The 27,238-nt window shown below is 40.5% G+C and overlaps 1 protein-coding gene across 7 annotated transcripts in view; it reads right to left on the reverse strand.

Annotated features, from left to right (window-relative positions):
• The window catches only part of DCDC1 (doublecortin domain containing 1), a 250,032-nt gene that overhangs the window by 188,582 nt on the left and 34,212 nt on the right, over positions 1–27,238 (reverse strand). For all 7 annotated transcript variants that reach the window (XR_014218616.1, XM_082218872.1, XM_082218870.1 and 4 more), the window contains exons 6-8: positions 23,650–23,855; positions 22,022–22,115; positions 10,540–10,706 (exon numbers count right to left, since the gene is read on the reverse strand). Coding sequence is in view for 6 of the 7 variants with exons in the window: in XM_082218872.1 (XP_082074998.1) it covers positions 10,540–10,706; positions 22,022–22,115; positions 23,650–23,855 (467 nt within the window). In the remaining variant the exon portion in view is untranslated. The remainder of the gene's footprint in view (positions 1–10,539; positions 10,707–22,021; positions 22,116–23,649; positions 23,856–27,238) is intronic.

The raw sequence follows: 27,238 nt of genomic DNA on the forward strand, positions 1-27,238 counted from the left end.
ATTTATCTACTTGCACCTTGACGCGCTTTCAAACTGCTAGGTTGGCAGGAGCAGGGACCAAGCAACAGGAGCTCACCCCATCATGGGGATTCAAACTGCCGACCTTCTGATTGGCAAGCCCTGGGCTCAGTGGTTTAACCCACAGCACCACCCGCGTCCCATAAAGGACCCCAAAATCAGACCCTCTGGGAGATCTGCAGGGCTGTAGCCCTGTTCCCCAAAGGTTACTCTCCCCCCCCCCCCCAGTGCTCCTCTCCACCAGTGAAGAGGGCTTAAATGCCATCCTAACCTTTCTCATTCCCATCGACGCTCAGGAGTAAAATTACACCTTGCTTCATGTTTTAAAATCTCATTATCAACAAGAAGACAAGTAGCCAGCTCTGATAATTTTTTGAATTAAGAGGACTTTAAAAAAATCGGACTGTACAGAGTAATTCAATTTTGATGTAACTTAGGCAACAATCCTGCTTATGCATACATGAAAGTAAGCCCTATTTAACACAATGGGACTTATTTCTGAGCATACATGCATAGGGCTGGGCTGGGGGAGCAGTTAGGATGGCCCCAAAACTGCTCCACTGGTGTGTCTATGGCAGATCCATCTTCTCAAGAAATGGGTGCCGTTGGTTAACCAGCTTAGGCCTACTTAAAACACTCCTAGTCACCACCATCTGAGAATCCAGGAGTAAAATAGGATCTTGGAGTAACCCCAAAACTGGAATATGGAATTATATATTTAATTAAACAGAACCTAATTAAGTATCCAATAGTCTGGACACCAGAACAATATAAAGCTGCATAAACATTCTCACATAACCTTTAAAGCCTCAAAAAGGAAAGCTGAAATGAAATTTTCATTAAAACTGTCTGCTTAGGAAAATTTGATACTTCTAAGGAACGAAAAGACATAGCTCCTTTTGGTTTGGCACTTCCCTTCCTGTAATCAATCTGTTTGCAGAGCTCCAAATAATCATACTTGAGAAGTACTATGCAAGTCAAAGGTAACATTGATTAATTAGAAGAGAATGTGCAAAATACTAATCAATCCTCAAGACAGTTTTACTTGTTGTCTTTTGCCACCTCCTTAACAACGTGCCCCCCCCCTTTTCCTCTCTCTAAGACATTCATATTCTTGTCCATTCACACAAGTCTCTTCCTGTGAGCATTGTTTTGGGAGGAGTAGGTGGCAGGCAGGGGGCACCCAATGTCGACAGAACAGATAGGATGTCAGGTGAAGATGGAATGCTGTGCCCTCTCTAACCAGCTGAAGACGGCATGATTGTTTTCTTACAAATAATACCTGTGGGTGTTGAAGCTGTTCAGGGAATCTATCAAGCACACTCTTTCACTTTGCCACTTTAACAATATAAAATTTATTCTAAATTCAAAAGAGTCAGAGGCAATGATGCCTGTAGGTGGTTGAGTAATTTAAAGGAAATATGTCAAGTCTTACTTTCACAGTCTTTAATAGAAGAATTCTGTAATTACGTTCAAGGCTCTCAGATGCAATAATCTATTTTCAATATAATGGGGAAAAAGTTTTAAATGTATGTTGGTGCCTTTTCCAGAGAGTTAAATTAAAACCAACGAAAATTATTTGAGTAGAATTTCATTTAGTTCCATAGTAAAAGCAGTGTGCGGGCATTACATTTCTTTCTCAGTCACCTTTTCAAAAACAGAAGCGGGTTTGAAATGGTGAATGCTATGCTTTTCATGCACAAATTTAATAATATACACCTATAACTTAAATCTGAGGCGGTACTAACAAGAGCCAGCGTCATGTGGCGCTTAGAGTGCTGGACCATGACCCCCCTCAGCCATGAAACTTGCTGGGTGACCTTGAGCCAGTCACTCACATTCAGCCAAACCCACTTCACAGGGTTATTGTGAGGATAAAATGGGGAAGAAGAGAATTATGTACGCCACCCTGAGTTCCACGAAAGGAAGGTGAGATATAAATGTAATGAAGAAAGAAATCCCATGAACTTCCTAAGAACTTCCTTAAACAAAGCTCTCTTCCATTCCTTAAAAATCCATTGAATTACCGCTGCATGCCACTTCATTAAAGGGTAAAGCACATTTTAACTATTCTTTAAGTAGCTCTATTATCTAAAGTATATACCGTATTGGTCCAAATATAAGCCGCACCCGAATATAAGCTGCACGTTTAAAATGGAGGGGGGGGAGATACCCAAATATAAATTGCTCCCTTCCTCGCTGCTCCTGGATGCATACGGGGGCAGGGGGAGCCATGCTGTGTTGCCGGCGGCCTTTCCCCTTCCTCACTCTCTCCCTTCCCAACCTTGGGGGAGAGGATGGGGCACTACGCACAGGGCGGGCGCCCCTTCACCACACTCTTGGCTGCATACCGTAAGGTCGCAAATATAATCCGCACTTTATCTTTTCACAGTTGGAATTTTGGGGGAAAGTGCAGCTTATATTCAGGCCAATACGGTATTGTCTGTCTCTGTGTTATAAAGTGATGCCTACTGCTGTTTAACTTTTTCCGACAATGGCTATTGTTGCAGGTTTTGGGTCAGAGAATTTAGGTTCCTGGGTCAGAGAATTAGGCTGACAAGCAGCTGTGGACAGGGTAGCACTCCTCTTGAGAGAACAGGGGCATATTCTGGGGGCAGCTATAGTCATCCTTGGAGTGGAAGAACTGATAACCTCCCAATTGGACTACTGTGTTGCACTCTGTGTGGGGCTTCCCTGCAGCTGGTGCTGCCAGATTGTTGTTTGGGACACTGAGATGAGTTCACATAAACACAGGTCTTGAAAGCACTATACTTGCTGCTGGTAAGCTATTGGGCCATTCGAGGTGCTAGTGCACAGAACCCTAAATAGCCGAGAACGCATGTACTTGAAGGAGTTCCTTTCCCAGTACATACCAGAACTGGTTTTAAGATCCTCAGGAGAAGCTCTCCTAGTACTGCCCTCAGTGAATATAGCTCATGGGTTACTACATGAAGCAGGGCCCTGGCCTTTTCAGTAGTGGCACCTCAGACCTAAAACATTGCTCCCTATTGAGATCAGACTGCCCCCTATTGTTTTCTCTCAGGTAACGCCTTAAGATCTATTTGTTCTGATAGGCCTTTGGAGCACGAGGGAGTGGAAACTTATGCCTAATTTAATGTGTTATATTGTATCATATATGGTATTTTATACTGTAGTTTTAATGGTGTGTTGTTATGATTTATTATTAACAATAGCCGCAGCAGCAACACAGGAGCTACTTCCCTTCACAAACACCCAGGAAGGAGAAATGGAACATTGTATCCATACCTAATGCAAGTTCAAAGCTAAGAAATCACATGACATTGAGCTAGAACTTTGCAGGTGCGGGGTACGAATGACATGAAATCCATACTTTAGCTATTGAGGAGTTTCTTTTCTCTCCCACAGGTACTGTGAAGGCATCTATTAGTGCAGTGCTTCAACTTTTCTTCCTTTCCCAATTGGTGATGTAGTACATAATCTTCAAGAAGGCTAAAATCTTTACAGTCAGGTCCTCCAACTCCACTATCTCTCCACAAGGATCATCTTCCATTTGAGACTTGCCACATCCACTAGGTGAAGTTAGCTAAATTGAGCACTTCTGAAAACACCCTCCTGCCTGTGCTTCCATACCAGATGCTTAGCATATATAAGCCCACTTGTAAACTGAATGGGATAGCTGGGAAATCAAGCAAACAGGGGATCTCTATGACACTGATGATGATGATGATGATGATAATTTATTATTTATACCCCGCCCAGAGTGGCTGGGCTTCCCCCAGCCCGCTTGGCGGCTTCCAACAAAATATTAAAATACCGTAATACATCAGACATAAAAGCTTCCCTAAACACAGCTGCCTTTAGATATCTTCTAAAAGTCTGGTAGTTGTTGTTCTCTTTGACATCTGGTGGGAGGGCACTGCACAGGGAGGGCACCACTACCAAGGAGGCCCTCTGCCTGGTTCCCTGTAACTTGGCGTCTTGCAGTGAGGGAACCGCCAGAAGGCCCTTGGCGCTGGACCTCAGTGTCCGGGTAGAATGATGGGGGTGGAGACGCTCCTTCAGATATACTGAACCGAGGCTGTTTAGGGCTTTAAAGGTCAACACCAACACTCTTTCTCAACAAGGAAGGGGTCTAAATGGAAGAAAAGCCCAGATCTGTTGCATACTTTAATATGAATTCAATGGGCTTTTACACATGATCAAGTGTTTTTAGGCCTGCTGCTACAGTTAAGCATTTCCCACAACATTCCTTGCAAAAGTAAAAATGGACATTGTGCTGAAAATAAGTTTACCGCAGAGCTCATTTATGCCCTTAAACATATTAAATGAATCAATGATCTCCAATGTTGTGCCAGCAACATGACTTCCCATTCTTCTCCCTCCCCCCAACAGCCCACCACTCTGTTCCAGAGGGTTGCCTTCTTGAAGTTTTGGGGGTGGGTGGGGGCTGCAAGGGTGAGGAGAGGAAGCGGGAGTCCTGTTTATGCAAGTAGACATCAGCTACACAAGCCAACCATTATAGTTGGGTATCAACCTAGAAGTGTATTTCTGTTTCCTTAGGAACATAGGAAGTTGATTTATACATAGTCAGATCATTGGTCCATCTAACTCAGTATTGTCTACACGGACCGGCAGCAAATCTCCATGGTTTTAGACACAAGTCTTTCCCAGCCCTACCAAGAGATGTCTAGGGAAAATACTTATTTTAAAAAATGAAAATTTAGACATAATCTGAACCACTTATATAAAATTGCTGGCACTGTGATAGTTTTTCTCCAGTTTTTCTCTGTGATAGTTGAAGGTTATTGTTTAATGGTTAAATAAAATCTTTATATCTTACATTTTCATCACAGCATGTGACAGTGAAAATACCTTCATACTGAAACTAATTTCAAGGCCATTAAAATGCAGATGGGAAAGCATGTGCCACACATTATTCAAAGAAGGGATGCTTGATTTCCCCATGATCTCGGCAATTTTCTGACCTGGCGAGGAACTGTTCCACATATATGTGCACCACTGACAAAATATAAACAGGGTTTTCCCTATCAAGGCTTACCATTATCATACTTTTCCTCTTAGAATAATTGCCTATGCACAAACTCTAGATGGCAACATTGCACTTGCTGTGTTTCTAAGGCAGACTCGTACAGTCAGTCCCCACACATAGTCTTTATCAACATTTTATGTGCCACAGATCTATAGCTTCTTATTATAAGTGTAATGAAGCAGAAGTTATTGAAGCATTTTATTGATTGCTCAGATCACAAGTTTACTGTCATACTGAATTGGCACCTTAGTCGCTGAAGCAAACTGCTGACACCTTTTTTAAAAAGTGACAACTACATCTATTTCATGACCAGAAATCCATTTTCATCTCTATCAAGACAAGAATGCAATTTTCACTTCATTTAACTGATGTTAGGCCTGCTCAAGGCATGACACTTTGGAAAAGACACAAGTGTAAGGTTCTTAAAATACTTCTAGTAACTAGAATGCAGCTTGGTTGCATGAAAATATAGAAGCTCGGCTCAAATCCATTACACAACTTACGTAACATGCTAAAAATCACTTATCAAAACCTAGAAAAGAAAGTGAGTTGATTTTCAAGTTCAGAATTTTAAAAAAAAAGAATTTTAATGATATTTTAATAAGAATCTATGTTACTATACTACAGGTTTGCTATGTCTGGCTGTTTTGACAAAAAAAGTTTCTTTTATCATTCTGCAAAGCCGCCTTCTTTGTCCCAGGCCACACCACAGGGATGCAAAGGTTGTTGCCCTGTTACCAAATTTCTACTGTATACAGAAAAATCATAACACCAGCACTTCAATGTTGTGCTTGTCTAAAGTGCTGACCATTTTTCAAAAACATTAGTCAAAACTATAAAGTTTACAATCAGTAATAAATTGCAACATATATTTCACTGGAATCTTTTTGTTACAGGTAACAACAACATCTTTATCGGCTTTCTAAGTTTATTTTAAAGCAATAATTCACCACACAAAACTCTGTAGAACTCCATCATCTTCGCAAAGTTTTGAAAAATTAAATGCTACATTTAATTTAAGTTAAATATCTCAGCATAATACAGTTATTATGCAAAACGCCATAAAAAGATGTAACTATAACTTTTTATAATGTAAAAATAACACTCTCTAGTATAATACTATATGCCACCATCAGACTCAATCATTATTATTATTATACAAATCCGATATCAAGGGTAACATATTAGACCATGGACACTCAGAGGTTAAAGACTAAAACAAAGTTATGCAGTATCTGCCATTCATGTTTAACAAAAACTAGTATTTATGTGCAGCAACTGTAAATCAAAGAGTTACAAAATGCCAAATAATGTATTAACCTTTTCGTGACACAAATAAGCACATTTTGTTTAAAAAGAACAACACCCCAAAGTAACCTCTGAGCTCAAGCAGGACTGCTTATCAAATTATATGACAAAGGATGCTGAAAATGAATATTGTGAAACTGTTTAAAGAATGAAATAATGCATCTAGCAAAATAATTTGTATTCAAATTATGAAGCATATTTCCTTTAATGCTTCATTTATGATGAATAGGGTCTGCGGCGACATAAAACCCTGTCACTATTTTTAGTGGGAAAATTGTGAAGATTAAAAAAGGAAACAATGCTTGCTGATTTCATTATTAAAATATTTTTGGCATATTACACCTTCTTTTAAAGATATAATATACAGTGCCACTTAACACAAATATTTCTCTCTTTTGTTTGTTAAAAACTTTTTTCTTAAGCTGCTTGGCCTACACCTAAAATACATAATTCAAAAATATTTATGTAATTGGGTTGGAAAAAGCTGAAGAGCTCAATACTACATCTTTCTGTCTCTCAGAACGAGAATTAGTTTACCATGCAGAATGGTCGCTATTTTTTATCCCAGGGAGTAAGAGATACAAAATGGCTATGGTAATATCTCTTACTGGATCCACCACTTACCCTTTGTGTCACCTTACCCATGTTTTGTGCCTTGCTGATCTTAGTGACAGACAGGACTAATTGTTTACTATGTGAGCCTAAAGGACAGAAATGTTTAAGAATCATTAATATCATTTAAAAAGGTATTTCAATCTTCTCTTTGGCCTCTGTTTAGCTGTGCTAGGATTGTGAATGACAGCTTCCCTGCTTGAAGCACAGGGAACGCACAGCCTTCCTCATTCACTGATCACACTATGGCCTTTTCACACGTTCCTTCCACAGTAGTGTTTGTCCCCAAACACTGGGGCTCAGCACAATGACATTCCTGTTCAACACCCCCACCAACAGCACAACTACATATCAAGAATGCTAATGAGACAGGACAGCCCCTTCACTGGAAGTGTTAACTGCACTTCATGCTTGCATGTTTATGCTATTTCCACACTTGCTAATGAATTTTTAATATTCCAAGCATAGCTTTGAACAATTTCATCCTGCAGAAATTGCAGCTCAAAGTAAAGGCACTTAAATACACACTGTCAAACCAAAGTTATTAGCTCTTTTATCATATTTGCCGTTAAATACAGAAAACAAGATGTGATCTTTTAGGTCTAAATTAAGGCGCACAAATCAAGAAAACAAGAGGTTTAAACACACACATGTTCTAGCACCTAAATACACCACATTGTAAAGAAATATAAAATTCTCAGGAGCATTTGTAGATTTTAAGGGAAGCATTCACTTCCTGAAAATCACTTATCACACGTCTCAGCCAAATGCTCACAGGACACTGTGATTTTAAAGTATGACTTCTAGAATACAAAATATTACTGTAATTATAGTATTTCTACTTTTATTTTTTTGTGGGGGGGACATTTTCTCTTGTCTTCAAGAAGTTGTAAGTTCCAAAACGTATCATTTTTCCTTAATCCACCCTAAACATTTTCAGTAAAAGGCCTGTAAAAAGTATTCACACTTTTTATGCCAGGGACACAGTGTTGCTGACATGTAAAGTAGACCTGCAGAGAAAGTGGTATGTTGTGACCACGCTTTGTGCATATTATTTCAGATGGACTGAAAAGCAGAAGGAATATTTTAAGAGTGCTACGCAGGTTTCGTCTGCATGCCCCAATGGAACAAAATTAACTGGAAGGTATTTCTTCAACATTTGAAATGCTTTCTTTTTAATTAAAAAGCATAATGTTAAGGTAACTGAAAACAAAGGCAGGGTACAGCTAAGTAAAACCTGAGCTGAGAAACAATCACGCTTCCTCTGAGCACACACTGCGTCATCAAAAAGCCACTCTCTCAAAACAGTTTGCCTAGGCAAAACAATAGCCACTAAAGCCTTTTGACCTGGCGTGCTAGTTTATCACAGGTGAGAAAAACATACGGCACAAGTGCTGATGAGGCACTCACATGACACATGTCAGCACAGCCACATTCCTCATTGGGTGGACTAACTAGTCTGAACAATCAAAAACCTTCTGGCAAGAACAGAAGAGTAGGGCCCAGCTGCATGGCATGCCTGTGAGCTGCGTGGCATGCTTGGTCTGGTTCCTTCTGCTGATGCATTAAAGAAGAGATGGGTTACAGCTGTGCATTGGGACATAGCTACGGAGGGCACACAGAGGTACAAGCGAATTTTGACAATGGCCTGTGATCCAAACAGGGCTGTGCAAGAACATAAAACACTTGCAAGTGTGCACAGGGAGAATGGTTTTCGACGCCATCTGTGGCCCATTGCCCACACTGAATGTTTCTGCAGAGTGTCCTCTGGCCTTTAAGAATTCGTAGTTTTTCAAGATGCAACTGACTGGAGCCAGAAGAGGGAGGCTTAGTGTGGAAAGAGTGCATGTAAACTATTGTGCTCTGTTCTTTGGGCCACATTATTAAAAATTGCATATTATGGGGAAAGGGGGGGGGGACAGAAATATTTCAGAATATGCTTAACCAAAATAAAGTGATTTTAAGTATTTGAAATACTTAAGATACCAGTCTTAAAATCTTAAGTTAGGGCAACCATTACTAAACATGGGACTTCAGTTGCATTTATTCTTACTGTACTGTTGTAAGCGTAACTTACTGTGATCAACAGCCATAGCAAATATTCTTAACCTGGGTATAACTTTCATATTTTAGAACTGCCTAATATTACCTCTCTTTTTACTTCTAAACACTGAAATAAGTTTAAAATGGTATCCGCTTTTATAAAAGCAAAAAAGGGTTCTGAATCAAACTCAAACTTTTACTGTTACTAGTTTATGACTCTTAAAACCCAAAGCACTATGAATAGCAGATGCCCTTTGTTCTATATTAATTTGGTGCAAAATTATGATTACTGAAACAAAACTGAATTTCATTTGAGAGATATTTTTCATTAAAGAAAAGAATGTCTTTCTGGTATAGACCATTTCTACTTCTCTATGTTTTGCACCAAAGCTGCATTTTACAGGTGAAGTAAAAACTTTAAAAATAAGGACCAAATAAGGATCAAGTGTAGTTCCTCCCCCACCGCCTCCACCAGTATTAAAATGGGTCAAGCATTTGCTGAAAGAAGGCTCCTTTGCCTGCTTCTGTATTCTTGATTACTTGTTGTAGATCCCCATCAGCTCAGGACAAAACAGTTTATTTCAAAGTAAATGATCATTTCTCTTTATGAACCTAACAGCAGGAGGTGCTGTATAAACAGCATGACTGACATCCGCTTCCTCCCCCCCCCCTTCATGAAGACTGAGAGCATGATGCATTCATCTTTTAGTATGTGACCCAATATATCTTGTAAATCTCAGCTTAAGATGCAATATTAATTCTTGCTCTGATAATTTTTCATGCCAAGCATTTCAAGCACTTAAAAAAAAATAACAAGCAAACTATACTAAAACTAACAGTTCTGAAAAGGCATACAAAATTTGTTCAGTTTAGGTCAATAGCACCAATATGCATTAAAACATATTTCTAAAAGGTTAAAAAGAATACTGGCTTGCAGTGCAGACCAAATGCAAACTAACTACATTCAATACCTTTCATCTATAAACACACATACACACACAAAATAAATCTCTGTGCTGGGTATAGAATGTAAATGTATTTTAGATGCCTAACAGATTTCTCATGCAAATTGCTGAAGGCTGCTCCTCAAAGTAAAACATTAAGAAAATGACAAAACATTAAGAAAAATGTTATGTTTACATGATTTTACATTTAACATATCTTAACTATATTTCAGTTCTAGTTATTTCTACATGGGGGGGTGTGTGTGTGAAATGAATTCTGAGAAACTGCAGATGTTTTACTATTAGTGACCCTATCCTAAATAGCTATATATAATTTCCTTAGAAGGAGAAGTGCAGCACAAAAAGATTAGGCATACAACACAATGAAAGGCATACACAATTAACTCCATTATTGTTGGCTTTGAGATTACAGGAGAAATACTTCATCTACCTATTGCGTATAAGAGCTCATGTAATACATGCCAGCCTTCCTTATGACACAGTGCCAATCACAGCCTTACTACAACTAGTGCATTTCATATCAAAGAAAAAGCAGCTGGTTAAGGACGTGGGATAACTCACCTGATCACAGTAGTTTTTAGCAGACTTTAATCGCCGGTGCAAGGCCAACAGTACTCCTTGGATATATATCTTTGCTCCAGAGGGGCTGAAACCTTCTCCCTTAGAGACCCAAAGAGGTCCTCGCAGAGGTGTGATGGAATTTTGCAGGCATTTGTCCAGCAGAGGAACTATACCAGGGGAAGGAAAGGGGGGAGAAAGGCATTCTTTTGACCCAGCTGAAACACACAGTCTGAAATGCATCCCCAAACCCACAACTCTTAACATCTATTATTTATATCTGACCTGGGTTAAGTCTTAGAAAAACAGATCCTGCATTTCGAGTGGCCACCATGAAGGATGTATTTATATTGAGACACCCCCCCATGTAAGACTCATAAGCCTTGTGAGCACACCTGAATAGTTTTGAAGTGTGTCTAACTAGCTGCACAGAGTGTCATGGTGTGCACTGATTGCCTTATCTTCTCATTTATCACAGATGAGTTGGAACCAACCTTGCTGAAATCTACTGGCATTGTCCTGATAAAATTGCAAGCTCCATGTTGTTTCAGAGCAGTGCTTCCTGTCAATGAGTGTATATGTTTATAGATCAAACATTTTACACAGCTGATAATTACTAAAATAGAAACAGTTTTATAAAGAAATTTTTACTATCATCTTTTTTATTATTTGCATTCAAAGCAAGTAACTTCCAAAACAAATAAATCTGCTTAGTATAGCATTGCTGTTCTTTTGATTGAAGTTGATGGGGGAGTGGAGAGCAGGACAACACGTATGTAGCATGTAAGGCACTGGGTGACAACATATGCTTTCTCTTCTATCATCATTTCCTAAAATATGTTTGAAAAACAGACCAAACTTTTCAGACGGTAGGCAAATGTTTTTACACTAGTAACGATGGGTATCTTAACTATGCTGTGTGGTACAATCTCTTTATTATTATCAGTAAATCCTGAAGCCAAAATATGCTTATTTCTCCCTTGGCTCTGCATCACAGATACTAGCAGATTTCAGAATATGAAGAAAGCTTATTTCACTTTATTAACCTGTGTGCTCATAAATTAAAGGAGTGGGTGAATCCCCACCCCACCCCACTCTGATAAAACTTAAGAATTTCCCCAGAATTTTAGTGGAATGAAGGATCTGTGCGCAGCCGCCGCCGCCCCAAAGGGTGCTGCCCCCAGAAGGGCCTCTTTGTAAATGCAGTTTGCCCCATGCAGATGCTTGCCCTCCAGCTGACCTGATTCAGCAGGGAACTCCTACACTGAATCCTGGTGAGCCTTGGCACAAATTAAGCTCAAAGGCTGAGGGAGAAGGAGAGTCTTCCTATAATTAGAAGACGGCAGGAAGGGGGAGGTGAATCTAGCTTTGTGAAGGGTTGCTGGAGGGAAAGGGTGAGGGACTAAGAGTGGATTTGTGTTTGAAGGAGAACAGAATACCTGCATTCTGTGGTTACAACCTTTGGGCAATAGGTGAGGGTCAATGCTTATTTCTAAAGAGAAAAGCGCTGGGCATTTAGTGTGCTCACGTGAGACAGAAATGTCTTCACTTTATAAGTCCTGCTTCTTCACTATAAATGTGTGTGGTCGGGGAGACTGCAGTTTCTCGAGGGTTAAGTGAAAAGCACTCTGCACATGCTTGCACACATATTGTTCCTTAATTCTAAGTGAGCGGGGCTGCACTCTAGATTACTTAATTCTGCTTAAGTATTCTTTACCATGTGACCAGTCTTGATCTAGTTTCCTATTGCCATAAATAGCCTCAAAAGTTTAGAGACTAAGTTACAGAAAAGCAATATAATCTTGTGGTAATTCTGGACTTCCTCCCCCATTCCCAGAAATCCTGTTTTGTGCCACTAACTGCTTTTTACTTATGCTCCCTGGCCATGAGCAACATTTTATCAGCAAGGGGCCCATGATACTATGAGTGGGGGCAGGGAGGTCTGAGGTGAGACAATCAACCTCTCCAGTCACCAATGGCCAAAGGTGTTTCCTTCACCTCCTTCTTACTCCTATACCCAGGAGTGTGCTTCATGAACCATGCAATAAATCACTAGAAGCAAAGCCTCCATGTCTGCAAGCAGGGAACCAATCAGAAGCCAGATCTTCAAAACAGAAGTGTTGTGTTAGGATCAAAGTACAAAAACACAAGAGGAAATAGGGATCAGACAGGGGGGATGGGTGTGTTTTTTCTTGCGCTACCTCACTTATAGGTGGGTCTTACCCTTATCAATACTCACATATATGAGAGAGCTTTCTTCCAGACAAAACAACTGACCGTTTCCATGGGGCAGAACAGAGAAATTTCAGTTTGTTGGGTGGGGGGTTTAGAGGAACACCTGAGGTGGAGATTGCATCACAAAATGCAACCAATGGGGGTAATTATATACACATTCACACAATTGGACAGGTAGAGAGACTGTGGTCCAAACTGCGTAAGACACAAAATTTTCCAGTTGAGTTTCCCCCACCCACCCCTGCAGGCCAACTTTGACAGGTGGGGACTCACATATCAATCATCTGATGTCATAATGAAGTCAGGTGACTGACAAGTGAGTGATCCCACCTACATGTCCAGTTGACTGGGGGGTTGCTGAGGGGGTGCTTCTTCACAGAGGTGATGAAGCAGCACTCAGCAGGACTAAACTCTCTGCTCATGATGAGCAAATACTTCAGTCCTGGTCTCTGCAGGAGTCAGGTCATAATTTAACCCTTTGCTCATCAGTTAATGAGTTTGGGTGAAATCCACCTGCTTTGGCTGTGTGTGCCACCTATCTGCAGAGAATTGGAGGGATGAAGCCTGTGGCGTTTGCCCTCCTAGGTATGTGACATCAAACTGGGTCATAAGGAAAGGGTTAACTAAGTGTAAAATGACTAACCAATAGGAACCCAAGGGGAGGAGTTAGTGTTAGAGTTGTTAAGAAGTCAGTCTGGAGTTAGAGAAGAGAGAGAGAGGATAAGTCTGTGGGTTGGGTTAGTCTGATGTGAGAGAGTGAGAGAATCTGTTAAGAGGAGTCAATCAAACAGTTGAGATAATTAGTCAGAAGGTATTAGGAAGGTATAGGCCGGTAAAGAAACTAAAGTTAAGAAACTGACAAGAATTTTATCTGAGAAACCATAAACTTGTTAACGCTTATAAAATAAACTTGTTTATTTGGTTCAATTTTAATAACTGTCTGGACTCAGTGTGTACCCGAGAGTAACGGGTTGGTGGCAGTGGGGAAGCGGGCATAGTGGTGGCACAGGGATCAATAGACTGTCAAACATCCGGGGACCCTGTGTGATCGCCACACAGCCAATGGAGAAATGACACCCACATATCAATGACAGCCATCAACACTTTTATTTTCCCCAAGGACCTATTGGTGTGGCCACCCACTCCCTCTAGTGCTCCCTGAGACGCTGCCACCCGCCCCAATGCTTCCCTTTTAACTTGTGTGGGCAGCAGCCAGTGCTGATCAGCTCCCTCTCAAATTTGCTGTGATCCCTGTTGGGTGTTGAGAAGACCATGCCTGAACTTAAACCACACCACTGATTTCTATGCCAACTGTGACATGGATCACTCATTGGTAGCGAGCAAGATCCATCTCCAGCCAAAGAAGGCCCATAGTACAAAGCATAAAGCACAAATAGTCGGAGCTGAACTTTGTGAATGCTTCTCTGATTCTGTTAAACAAGCTCTACTGAACTGCTCCAAAGATAGTGTGGAAGCAAGGTCGAACCACATCCAATAGGCACTCTACATACAACACAGCCAGGTCCTCCTTTGGCAAAAGAGAGCAACATATCCCTGAGTGGTTTGAGGCCTGCATAAAAGACATGAAACCTGCTGTTGCTGCAAAGTGCGAGCCTCTCTTCAACTACAAGTGTGCACCCTGCAAAAAGACTCTTGCTACATGGAGAAAGGCAAGTGATAATGGCAAGTGATGCTCAGCAGAATGCACCGCTGAAAACCTTTTCGGGAGAGATCATCACAGACCACAGCAAAGCAATGGGCAGAGTACTATCCAGAACTGTACTCGCAGCAAAAAGTGGACATAGTCAACAGCATCCAGACTCTGTTTGTCTTGGAAATGCTGGATGTCCCTCCTGTGCCAGGAGACAGAAAGGTCATGCCATGGTGCTTCTGCAGCAGCACAAGTGGATGCATTCATCGGTCCCAGCTGCAGCAAAATGTGTCTCTCCCACTTCGGTCTCTACAGCTACAACAGGTGCTACAACCTTTCAACAGCTTGACCTCACCCCCAAAGGCGCACTCCTCCATTGTCTCCTGAAAGAGACGGGTGCCAACAAGATTCCTGGTTAATTTCCAAGCATGATTTAAAATACTAGTGTTTAACTTGAAGCCCTATGCGGCTTGAGACCCAAATACCTGAAGGACCATCATGTTGACATCAATTTGGCTCAGGCAATGAGGATTTTATCAGTAGCTTCCTCTGAGTGAGGCAACTGGAGAGAGGCCCTTCTATTGTGGGACCCCATCTGTGGAATAGGGTTACCAGGCTACTCTGAAGTCATTTTAGAGCCATATTTTTCAAGATCTTTTAAACCCCTCCTGTTTAATTGCTGTTTTATGTTTCCATTTCTGTTTTGTTTTATATTTATGTTATAAATATTTCATTGATTTATTCTTTTAATTTTGTAAATCACCCTGAACATTTTTATAACTTTCATCTAGTCAGAGCAGCTGAAAGTTATCACTTACTGTCTGACTGACCTCACATGCTCACACTTTCCCCCCAAAACATGCACAAAACTGTTCAAATGCTGTTTGAATTCAGGGATTCTACTGGGAGGCAGATAGGTAACTTCAAACGCAACAGGTCTCTCCTTGTCTGCTTTGCACAGGATGAAGGTTACAAGTGATCTGTGAAATTCTGGCTTACCATGTGAAACAGCCTTCCTTTCAAGCACTTAAATAAATTTTGGAAGGTTATTTTTTACCAGTAAGAAATGTTCAAATAAATACAGGATCCTCCCAGTTCATTAGTTAGCTTCTACCTGAAGTGCTTGGAACTGGAATGCATTAAGCCCAAGATCCACTCCTGACCTGAACCAAGGTAGAATTCTAAGACCAAATAACACTCTACCTTCTCTGTCAGAGGCAGGATACTTCTGAACAGCAGTTACTAGGAGCTGCAGGAGTACTGCTGCACTCAGGTCTTGCTTGTGCATTTCCCATAGACATCTGATTGGTTACTGTGAGAACAGGATGCTGGACTAAATAGGCCACTGACATGATCCAGCAAGCTCTTTTTTGTGTTCTTAACATTTTAACAGTCCCCAATGAAAGATTAAATTGACGTGGGACTGTTGACATTAGTAGTGGAAGTGCATTGGAAAAATCACCCTCATTTATGGGAACTGTCAAGACTGTGCTTTTAAGGCACAAACCAGTTATTGTTCTGATGAGGAAAGCAGGTTGAAACAATAAATTGGTTTGTAACCATTTTAGAAAAGTAGGAAAAATATGAAAAGGTATACTCTATAAATAGAAAGAGGGCTACATCTGGTTTTGAGAAGAAAGTCCATTTTACATGGGGGGGGCGTGTTTTGGAGGTTCTGGGAACTCTCGGGAATTTTTCTATTTAAGAAGAAAAATAATTGTCTCTAAAAAGACAAGTTGATCCACAGCATATTTAATCAAAGGGAATAAAAGCCAACACAATCTATCTCATTCCCTCAACTAAAGTTCAAATAAGGAAAAGTACTATTTTGAATTATGAGACTGGAGGTGGGGGGGGGGGAGCCAGACACACACTGTGACCATTATCCAGACATTAGCTTACTGCTTCAGCGGACTTCCATGCATGCAACAAAACTTCCTCCCAAAAAATTAGCTGCAGGGGATTGAGGGACCATCAGGGACAGATTTTGGGAATGTGGGCAGAGAGGAGGAAATGCAAGTCCTGTTGTACCAGAGGAGCTAAACACACAAAGCATTGGATAATAGTTGTCAAAACTCCCGTCCCCAGAGGCTCTTACACGCAAGAAAGTAAGAAAGCTTCAGTCAAGGCTTATAATGGTTCAGGTCAGGATACAGATATAAATTGCCAAAAGCACCATTAGAGAGTTCAAGAACAGCATCAGAGACTAGATTAAAGCTCACTCACAAGACTCTTTTCTCTCTACATGCCGGTGCTCTTGGAAGCGCATGTTTCTTCAAGGGGTGTGGCTCTCCCTCCCATTGGTGATGTGATGGGGGTCAGCCCTACTGCTCCTCACCTCCTGACTGTCCAATGCTCTCCTCCATTGCTAGGGAATCTCTCCATGTCATGGGTGGGGCAGGACAGGGAGCTTCCCAGCCTCTAAAGGCAAAGGAGCAGAGCTGACATCACCTCAGGCTTCTCCCTGCTTGTGGAGTCCTCCATACCCTCCCCTCTTCTTCCTGCTCTGACAGCAACTGCCAACCCAGCCCTGAGCCAGTTGGGATTGCGGGGCTCATGACCTCTTTGTGACGAGGGGAAATGGCGCTGACCTGATACTTCTGCTATATCACACACTGGAAGAAAGCAACTTCAGATGCTATGGCCTATTGTCATACAGTGAAAACCTTTCAGCCTTCCTTAAGAACTATTTGAGTTATTTTGTACGTATCTAGATTAAAAACTCTTCTTCATGGATCACTGCCTTGCCGTGGCGAAGGGGCTTGAATAACTCAGAGAAGCTATGAGCTATGCCGTGCAGGGCCACCTAAGATGGACAGGTCATAGCCGAGTGTTTAGGCTAAATGTGATCCACCTGGAGAAGGAACCGGCAAACCACTCCAGTATTTTGCCACAAAAACTCCATGGACATAAAAAAGGAGAAGCTTAGAGAAGAAAGTGAGAGTTTCCAAGGCATGCTCTGGTTGATGGGGTCATGGAGAGTCAAAATGACTAAGACGACTAAACAACAACAGATTAAAAACTACAGTATAAGAATTATAATCACCCTTCTACCAGGTTACCACTCTCTTATTCTTGTTAGTCTCTTTTTGTGGCCCCTTACGTCACATATTTGAAGTAGCTGCCAGATACCACCAAGTTTATCTTTTTCAGCCCTCTTAATGTAACTTATATCTCAGGGTGCTCTTATGGGCAATAGTAGAAAAAAATTAATAAGAAATGTGTTTCAAAACAAAAGCCTGGATAAATAATAATAATGTTGAAATAGCATCTTAAAAATCCATGTAGGGCATTCAATCAAAACTTAAATAAACATTTGGTTTCCGCTGCCTTCATCAAATAGATTTAAATGATTTTTTAAAGAAGATTTTGTTCTTTGTGTTACTGGTGGGAGTTTTTAATCAAGCATACAATTAGCTGGATGATTTTTTCCCCATACTGTTTTGGTAATAGTGATGCAACTGTGGGACTCACAGCCCTTGGTGTACAATATTCAAAAGTGTGGTCTGCAGACTCAGCCTGAGTGATGGAGGGAACACATGCTATGTTTAAATGATCCTGACGTATTTTACTCAAACAAAACTAATCTAACAGCTGTTGTGTACTTTTGTTTATGTGTTATATGTCAAATCTTATTGTCCCCAAGGTACTTATGAGAGATGCTTTAGCATTCACTCTCTTAAATACTGATGCCTACCCGAATTTGGATTTTTCCACTATTGAGCAGAATGACAAGCACACGATTGCTGTACTTAAAGCAATCTTTCACAGCTGCCTTGCTTCTTCACTGATCCCATTAAATTGACGGCATATGCCTGTGGGGTCTACAGTGTTACAATACTGCAGAACAAGATGCTGATTTGTATAATGCAATCTAACAGAACATGGCTTTATTGGGGATGAAACGTTTCTTGGGTCATTTTTTACTTTACTTGAGTAACATTTAATTTAGATACTCGTCCCTTGTGGCCTTTACAGAGTACCTGGTTACGTTAATTGTTTAGATGTTCGTGAACTCTGACACCCAAATGGGTAGCGAGCATGAAATCCTATAAAATTCCTTCATTTCTAAAATGCAACATGAGTCATGTCTTTTCTAAAACTGAGTGAAGTCGCTGTGTATTAAATATGCTGCCACATCTTCTGCTTGAGCAAGTGGACCAAAATGGTGTGAATTGTTAATGCCTTGCTGCTTTGGTTCACGGCTTGTGATTGATCATTTGTAACTATATCTACTCCTTGTTCCATGAAATCAAGTATGGAGTAATGGGTTCATCAGATTTTTGGGTTAAATTGAGAGTGAAGAGGTACTGTGTGTGGAAATAAGAGTTGCCATGTTCGGGGCTGGCCTTGTAACAGCATGGAATCTAAAGGCGATATTCAAAACCAAATCACTCATCATACGCTTACTGATTCTGAATAGGGCCCATTTGCAGGGGACTTTTGGTAGTTTTCCAATAGACTTTATGCCTCTTTCCTACTTCTATCACTGTACATACAATGTTATAGAAAAAGTCTACACAGGTCAAAGTAGAAAGGATATTTATACATCTTTCTCTATACAAACAAAAATAGTGTTCAACTTTATTATTCAATTCTTTTTCACTCCTTGTATTATCAATATATTTCAATAACTCCAGCAATAAAAGTATCATTCAGCACTATAACTTTGAAACAACTCTGTCACCATTATTTAAGTCTCAAAGCAAATAAATTTGTTATGCTAGCCTTAGGTATGCTATGAACTAGTGACATTTTTCGCTGGTGGCTGACTACTGCAACATGTTAAGGTATTACTCAAAGAGTGATGGATCAAGGAAAGTAAAAGCAAATAACCAGAAGCAATTGCATTTAGTAATGAAACAACAATGAGCACAGTCCAGCCAAGCACTTAAGTCTTACTAATTTCAATGAAAGCAGATGCCCAACACTACCATTTAAACCATTGGGTTCTAAACTTGATTAACTTTGGCTTAATTTTGACCAATAGCTTCTGAAGACTTGAAAAAGAATGTGTGTCCCAAACTACTCATTCCTTCCACGGCTTTGTGACAAACAGCCATGCATAATTAATCTCTGTTAAATTAAAGTAAAACATGATCAACTGCATCAGCTAAGTATGACTGCTAGAAGCTAGATAGCTATACATTCTATTTTTGCACCTTAGAATAAAATGTATTTGTTTATTTAGCAAGGTTTATATACTGTTCAATAACAAAGTCTAAGCAGTTTACGTAAAATGGTATCAAATATTCATTAAAATAGCAATAACATTACCAAAATATAGATAAAAACATCAGGGGTTTTTTAAAAAAAACCACACAAACACAAATATATGTAATAAAATTACATGTCTGGACAGATTTGCATAAACAAAAATATTTTTAGCAGGCACTGAAAATGGTAAAATGTATGTGCCTCTCTAATACAAATAGGCCTGGAATTCAAGAGAATAGGTGCAGCCACAAAGCAAACTTTGAACTGTAACACAAAATTTGAAGAGCATGTATTCCGAGAGTTACTACAAACAGGAATCCACAATTCTGCTCACAATCCTTAATACTGCATGAGATATACTTGGGAGTCGAGAGTGGATTTCATGCTCTTTATTCAGCTCATAGTGGTGAGGAGGAATGGCAGTTCCCCCAGAATGTCTGCTTTATATACATTATTTACACAATGGCTAATTCCGGGAGTCACCTGTAGGCCAATCAGGTTGCGGATTCACTTCCACCTGGATCACCTCTGGGAAGAATGGCAAGAGAAACCCCAAACATCCTCTCCCATTTGGAGCTGAGGAAGTATGTGGATAGTCTTCAAAGCTGCAATGAGCTCAGAAATGTACCACAGCAATGGGTAAGATCAGGAGTCAGCAAACTTTTTCAGCAGGGGGTCGGTCCACTGTCGCTCAGACCTTGTGGGGGGCTGGACTATATTTTTTGTGAGGGGGGAGAGAACAAATTTCTATGCCTCACAAATAACCCAGAGATGCATTTTAAATAAAAGCACATACTCTACTCATGTAAAAACACCAGGCAGGCACCAGAAATAACCCAGAGATGCATTTTAAATAAAAGGACACATTCTACTCATGTAAAAACACACTGATTCCCGGACCATCCGCAGGCCAGATTTAGAAGGCGATTGGGCCGGATCTGGCCCCTGGGCCTTAGTTTGCCTACCCATGGGTAAGATCTTTGCCCCCTTTCCAGTTCTGAGCCAAAGATGAAGGCTCAGTCTGGTGTTTCAGCAATGGGCTGCCAAGGTGCATGGAAGGCATTGGCATACAAAACTAGACTCCAGCCTTCCCGGTCTCAGCTCTAGGTTTGGCACTGGAGAGGAAGATGAGAATCATCCCTGCAGTAGTGTGGGGTTGCCAAGCTCTTCCAAAGGCCAGTGCAATTGCAGGCTTCACCCTCCCCCCATACTACCTGGAGCTGGAATGAGGAGCATAGATTATCCATGACCTCATACGGAGTCGCAGTATGAGATCGGGGACAAGAAGGATAGGTAGGTGCTGGAACTAGATGTTTTGGGTTGTCCAGCAAGACCAGCCACAAATTGCAGCCTTCTGGCTACAAGGAAGGCAAAACCAAGCTGCCAATACCAATCTAGTTGCTGCAAACCCAAAAGAATATTGTAGAGCTGGAAAAGGGGACGGGGGAAAACAATCAAAGTGAGTAAGGGGCTGGATCAGCTCCCCTATGAGGAAAAGTTACTATAGCTGGAGAACATGATAGGTGTGAAAAAGCTATGCATGGTGTGGGTAAAATGGATATAGGGTTTTATTCCTCTCTTATAATACTAGAACCCATGCTGAACACAGAATGACAAAAGGAAGTACTTCTTCAGAATAGAGGGTGAAACTATGGAATTCACTACCACAAAATATAGTGATAGCCACCAACTTGGAGAGATTTAAAAGGGGATTAGACAAATTCATGGAGAATAAGGCCATCAATGTCTAATAGTCATGACAGCTGACTACTGCCTCCAGTACTGCAGGTGGAATGCCTCTGAATACCAATTGCTGAGGAACATGAATGGGGCGAGTGCCATTGATCCCATGCCCTGTTTGCACACCTTCCCAATGCATCTGCTTGGTTACAGAGATCAGGATACGAGACTAGATGGACCTTCAGTCTGATCTGGTAGGGTTTTGCTTAGGTCCTCATCAGGTACCCTGGCTAAAAACTATTTTCCTGACCTTAAGAAGTAGCCACAAATGTCAGTTCATAGCAAGCTTAAAATGCCAGGCTAAAATCAAGACTGAAACACAAAAGGCTGCAACCAGATGCTATGGGTTATCAAAGAGGGTGAGACTTTCACATATGAGTTCTCTCTTCTTTTTTAGCATAGTGGAATAATAATTCTTGATACTAAGTTCATATTGATAAATATACATATACCTGCTTTTGAAATATAAGATAGATAGATAGATAGATAGATTCTTTATTGTCATTACACAAGTGCAACATTGTAATTGCAGTAATTCCAATTGCCTTCATTTTTTCCACACATTTATATACACAGTAGCTGATGCATGGCATTCATTTATAGTAATAAAAAACTGCAAAATGTATAGTAATTCCTACTTACCACTCAAGAGATCTTCTATTTTTTCTCCATGCATATTATACATATACTTTGCTGGTGAAACAAGGTTCAGTCTCATGGTACAAGCATCTAAAAACTTCACAAATTAAAAATAGTTTCACTAAACATGGAAAACTTTAGAAGATTTTTTTAAAGGAATAAAAATATTTGGTCAACACTGTATGGTTACACAGTTTGTTTTCTAGGGAGAAAGTAATGATTTTGTAGGGGTTGCCATGTGCCCTTAATTCTACCTTTATTTGTGGCAGTTCACAACTAAGGTTCCCTCTTTCTACTTATTTCTTCTGCTGATTCCACATTCCTCAAGTGATACCAACCAATCAGCGATCACATAGTGAATGTGTAGAAGTCACAGTGTTCATTAGCCAATCAGGCAAGGCCATCTAAAGGTTCTTTCACACTTTTGCTTGACCTGTATTTTGATCATACTGTGCACTTACTAATTACCTTGGGTCTGAGAACTTTTCTCATTGGTCCATAGCTGTGCCTTGTGAAAACCCAGTCTTACCCACTGAACTGAAGCTCAGTTAAGCAAAAGCTCTCTTCAGATTTTCCACACATCTGATAAGATCTGATTCAGTGGATAAGATTGGATTTTGACAAGGCACAGCCCTAGAACAAGAAAGGCTCCCAGAGCTGAGGAAATTAATCAAGACACAATACAATCAAAATATGGGTCAGGCAAAAGTGTGGATGAGACCTGAGGCAGAGAGGCCAGTGTTTCCCACACTGTACTGCTCTCGTTCTGAATAAGCAAACTGTTTTGTCTCCCTTTCTATGTGATCCCCCAAATATTGCTATAAAGGGACCATATTACCAAACGTCAGTTGGAGTAACTAAGAAAAATGTCAGGCCAAGGAAGAGAAGAATACGGAAAGTGGTAACTTTGGGGTCCTTGCAATAGAATCTTATTTCTTTCATGAAAACATATTGTTCATCCCTACCCTAATATTTTGCTTAGGGGGAAAAGTATAAAAAAGAAGTAAACTTGATTAAGCAAAGAGACACAAAGTTTTAGGCTTTTGTTTTGTTCTACCGCTCTCATTTTGCACCAGGCAAGACCTAAGAAGCTACCATTTCTACTTTCTTTAAATCTCCATTCTCCATTCCCTTTCTGCTGTTCTCCATATCATGTAATTCCTTCAAGTTTCTTTACCTTCTTGTTTTTCTTTTTTCCTCCACACAAATTAAAAAAAACCAAGCATATGTACCTATAAAGTCTTTGCAAAGCTATATAACTTGACCGATACAAATTTATTCATCTTTTCTACCCCATGGACATAATAAGTACACCGGCAGTAAAAAAAAAAGCCACCATGATGTTCTGCATTTTGAATTACTGTGTCTTTTTTGAAGTGGTTACATGGACATGAATGGGGGCATTTCCAGAGTAGAACAATGGAAGATAATGGTGTAATTAAAACAAAAACAAAAACTGCAGTGCATAATAACATGAGTCCAGTGAACTGGGTGTGGGTATTTTTTTTAAATAAAATCTGCTGCTGAATCTCTATTGCAATCATATAAGTAAAATGGATAAATAAGTAATATAAGGGCATCAGGGGAATGATATATTTCACATATTTGTGCTCTGCCACATGCAAGCTTACCTTTTCATTCTGGTCTGGGGGAGATGATATTTCATAACCATCCTGCCCCATACAGTTCTTAAACACCAAAAATCTGACAGTGGGCTTCTCTGTAAGTGTCTTCATACATGTGGATAGTACAGGCTTGGTTTCTCTCCTCTTGATACCTTTAGGAAAGACTAGGCCATTCAGTGTCCAAGTTGCCTTCTTCGTTAACAACAGATGGTCTGGAAGGGAAAAGGTAAAGTCAATATTTGGCTTCAGAATTAAAAGCGAACACATCGTGCTCCCTTTCCCCTATTACCTTAATAACACACTGGCTGGTATCCATATAAAAGCTGATATTTTTGGAAATACGACCCCATCTTCCCACAAACCGTGACATAAGCTGTAGCAAGCTGTCTCTACTGATAGCCTGCATAAATCATCATTCCTGAAGGGAACAGATGTTCAGGGTATGAAAGAGTAATACCACAATTTAGTCATAATTAAAATTCACCTTAGCATGCCTCTGTAACCGATCAGAGAGGAACATTTTACTTCTCCATCTACAAAAATAAATGCTTTTCATCACCTTTGCTTCATAAAAGCAAAGGGTCTTGTCTCCGGTTCTTAACCTGCATTTGCTTTGGTTCACACTATTCACAATGTATCTCACAAATGATCGATTTAACAGTTCACTTCCTAATTCTCCTCTATAAGTCTGAATGACCTACATAACATTACAGAAAATCTAGAATTTGAAATAGTAGTTACGTATTTAACTCTTAACCAATTATTTTGGGAACCAATTTGGCTAAGAGTTGGGATACAAATCTAAAGAATAAGAATAGGGTGGGAACAATCCCAGGAGTTTGGGCTCACTGTTTTCCAAAACACAATATGCTGAAAAAGCCACAGTATTTCAACACCTTTTATCAAGCTGGGTGAGGGAGGAGAGAACAAAAGTGGGCATGCTATTATTCTTGCCCCCAAGTCTTATAGATTTAAAATGGAATACAGTCGTACCTTGGAAGTCGAACAGAATCCGTTCCGTAAGTCCGTTCGACTTCCAAAACGTTCGAAAACCAAAGCACGGCTTCTGATTGGCACCGGAAGCCCCGTCGGGCATTCGGGTTCCAAAGAACGTTTGCAAACCGGAACACTCACTTCTGGGTTTGCAGCGTTCGGGAGTCAAAATGTTCAATTCGCAAGGCGTTTGGGATCCAAGGTACAAGTGTACAGAAGAATTCTGAAAATGTAACTTGATAAGCCTCACTAGGTCCATGACAAAAACTGAATAGTTAACTTTATTCAGTTCTAATAGGAACACACAGATTCTTTGGGAAGTAAAGACCCTCTGGAGTAGATTTTGGAGCTGGGCATGGGAGGTAAAAAGGTTGTTGCACAAATGGGTATAACAATTTGTTGTTTCCAGGGTGCCTTTTCATCTTCAAAGCAATAACAAAGTCCAAAAAATCTAAAATGGAAAAACTGCAGTTGTCAAAAAGGGAGTGGAAATTGAGTGAGTTTTAATATCCTCATCTCAAAGCACTCCTTTTGTTGCTACGATGCGCTAGATATTAAATCTTTCCACATACAACACACACGTAAAGGCACAATAGTTATTCAACAGTAACGTTAAGCTGCAGCAAAGAAATGTGAATTTAATACACATGGAGAAGGATAGGAACAACTTATATGGTAAAATAAGTAATCATACTTTCAGTTAAGATAGACAAACAATTTTTAGGATGGTGCAAGTGATTTTTTCCAGTTGATTCAAATGCATAAATTTCGCTATATCTTTTAGCTAGGGCAAAAACGTGGTTGTGACATTTTAAAAGCTTTCATAGCACCCTGTGGTCCTGATCCAGCTAACGTAAAACATGACTAAGGCCTTTAGAAAGCACGTGGAGCAGAAGAGTACCTAGGGTCCCTTGCTGTATCAGCACACCCACCCACACCCACACTCACTTTGCCACAATAGCCACATTGGAAATTACAACATTTTACATGACCCAAGTACTTGAAGCATTCTGAGTGAGAGCAAGGTGAGGAGGAAAGGCAAAACATAACAAAAGCACGCCTTTTTTCTTGCAGTGTGAGAAGGATACAAAGCTTCTCCCATGTTTGATTTTGACACGAAAGCAGTGGTGCATCGCCACACACAAAAATGTCATACACTCCATCATCCGATAGGTGATTTTTGTGCCCCCCTCTGACTGCATCCTCAGCGAGGGTCGGTTTCACCAGCCCCTCCTAGGTTATTAACCGGTACTACTACTTTCAGTTAGACTTGATGTTGGGTTGGATTTTTGTTCATATCTTGTTGAATGTATAGCATTGGTCACTGGCTCCTCTACTAGGACTGATATATTTTAGAGCTACAAAAGGCACCTACATTTTGTAATCTTGAAATGTGCATTGCTATGCTCTGTTTCTTCCATATTTTTCTAAACATTTCAGACATGCAGCTCTTTCTTTAAACTGAAGTGTTGCAAAGGAATTTGCGCAAAACGCTAAAGGATGAAGCTGAATCCATTTGTCTTCATTGCTGCTCAGTCTCCCAGCTGCTGCGGCAGGTACTGCCACCATCATTATTTCCTGCAACAGAGCTTGGTCACCCTCTGCAGCAGTGCCTCTCCCACTGCTGCCACCAACACTGCTATTGAAGCTCCCTAGGGCTTCTTTGAGTACCAGAATAACTAAACCTGAGCTGGTGTCTCTCATCAACTGCCTCAAGAGTCAAGGACTTTTCAACCAGTGCTGCTGCTATTGCCTGGCCAACATGAACACCAAGGTGCTGAAGAAAGCTTGGTTGGGATAGTCAACCTCACTGATTAACTGTCCCTCAATTCACTCCTTGAGGGTTCATGCCTATATGCCTATTAGGCCATGGGAGGCAGCAGGTCATGATTAATCCCCCTGGATAGCAAAAGTCCTTCCTGTTGAGCAGCTGTTTGTCAGAATAGTGGCCACATCTTCTGAGGTGCAGTCCTCGAGGGGAAGAGCTACAACTCTGTGGTGGAGCATTTGCTCTGCAGGCAGAAGGTTCCAGGTTCAATCTAGGTAAGGCTGGGAATGTCCTGTCTCAAACCCAGGAGATAGTACAATGTGCTGTATGGGTCCCTATGAATCAGACCGCAAGCAACAGAAAGCTACACACACACACACACACACACACACACAGCATAAGCTACTCAAACTAGGTAGACCGATGGTCTGGCTTTCTATGTGCAGGTGGTGGGAGAGGGGGGATTGGTTGAGACCATGACCCTTTTGTAAAAAATGAAGTTATTACAATTTAATTCAATAGATCCTAACAGAAAACAAAACAAAACAAAAAACATTTTTCTGCTTTAATAACCAACTTTTCCAAATTTAAATTATGCTTTGAAAATCCAACTATCTTTAATATAATTACGTCTTCTAACCAAAATACAATTTGCTGCAATGGTTATAGCCAGGTCACATTCCTATCTTCAGTCTTAGTCACTCCCTGTTCATTAAATACTTGACTTCTTTGTTCCTGCATGCTCTGAAGTGCCATTCTGTATCGCCACAGGCACAATGGCTATGTTTTTACTAGCAGTGAAAGCAGTTGTCATTAGACTTTAAATTCAATAGC

The sequence above is a fragment of the Podarcis vaucheri genome, assembly GCF_965113315.1.
Source record: "Podarcis vaucheri genome assembly, chromosome: 1".
Classification (NCBI taxonomy): domain Eukaryota; kingdom Metazoa; phylum Chordata; class Lepidosauria; order Squamata; family Lacertidae; genus Podarcis; species Podarcis vaucheri.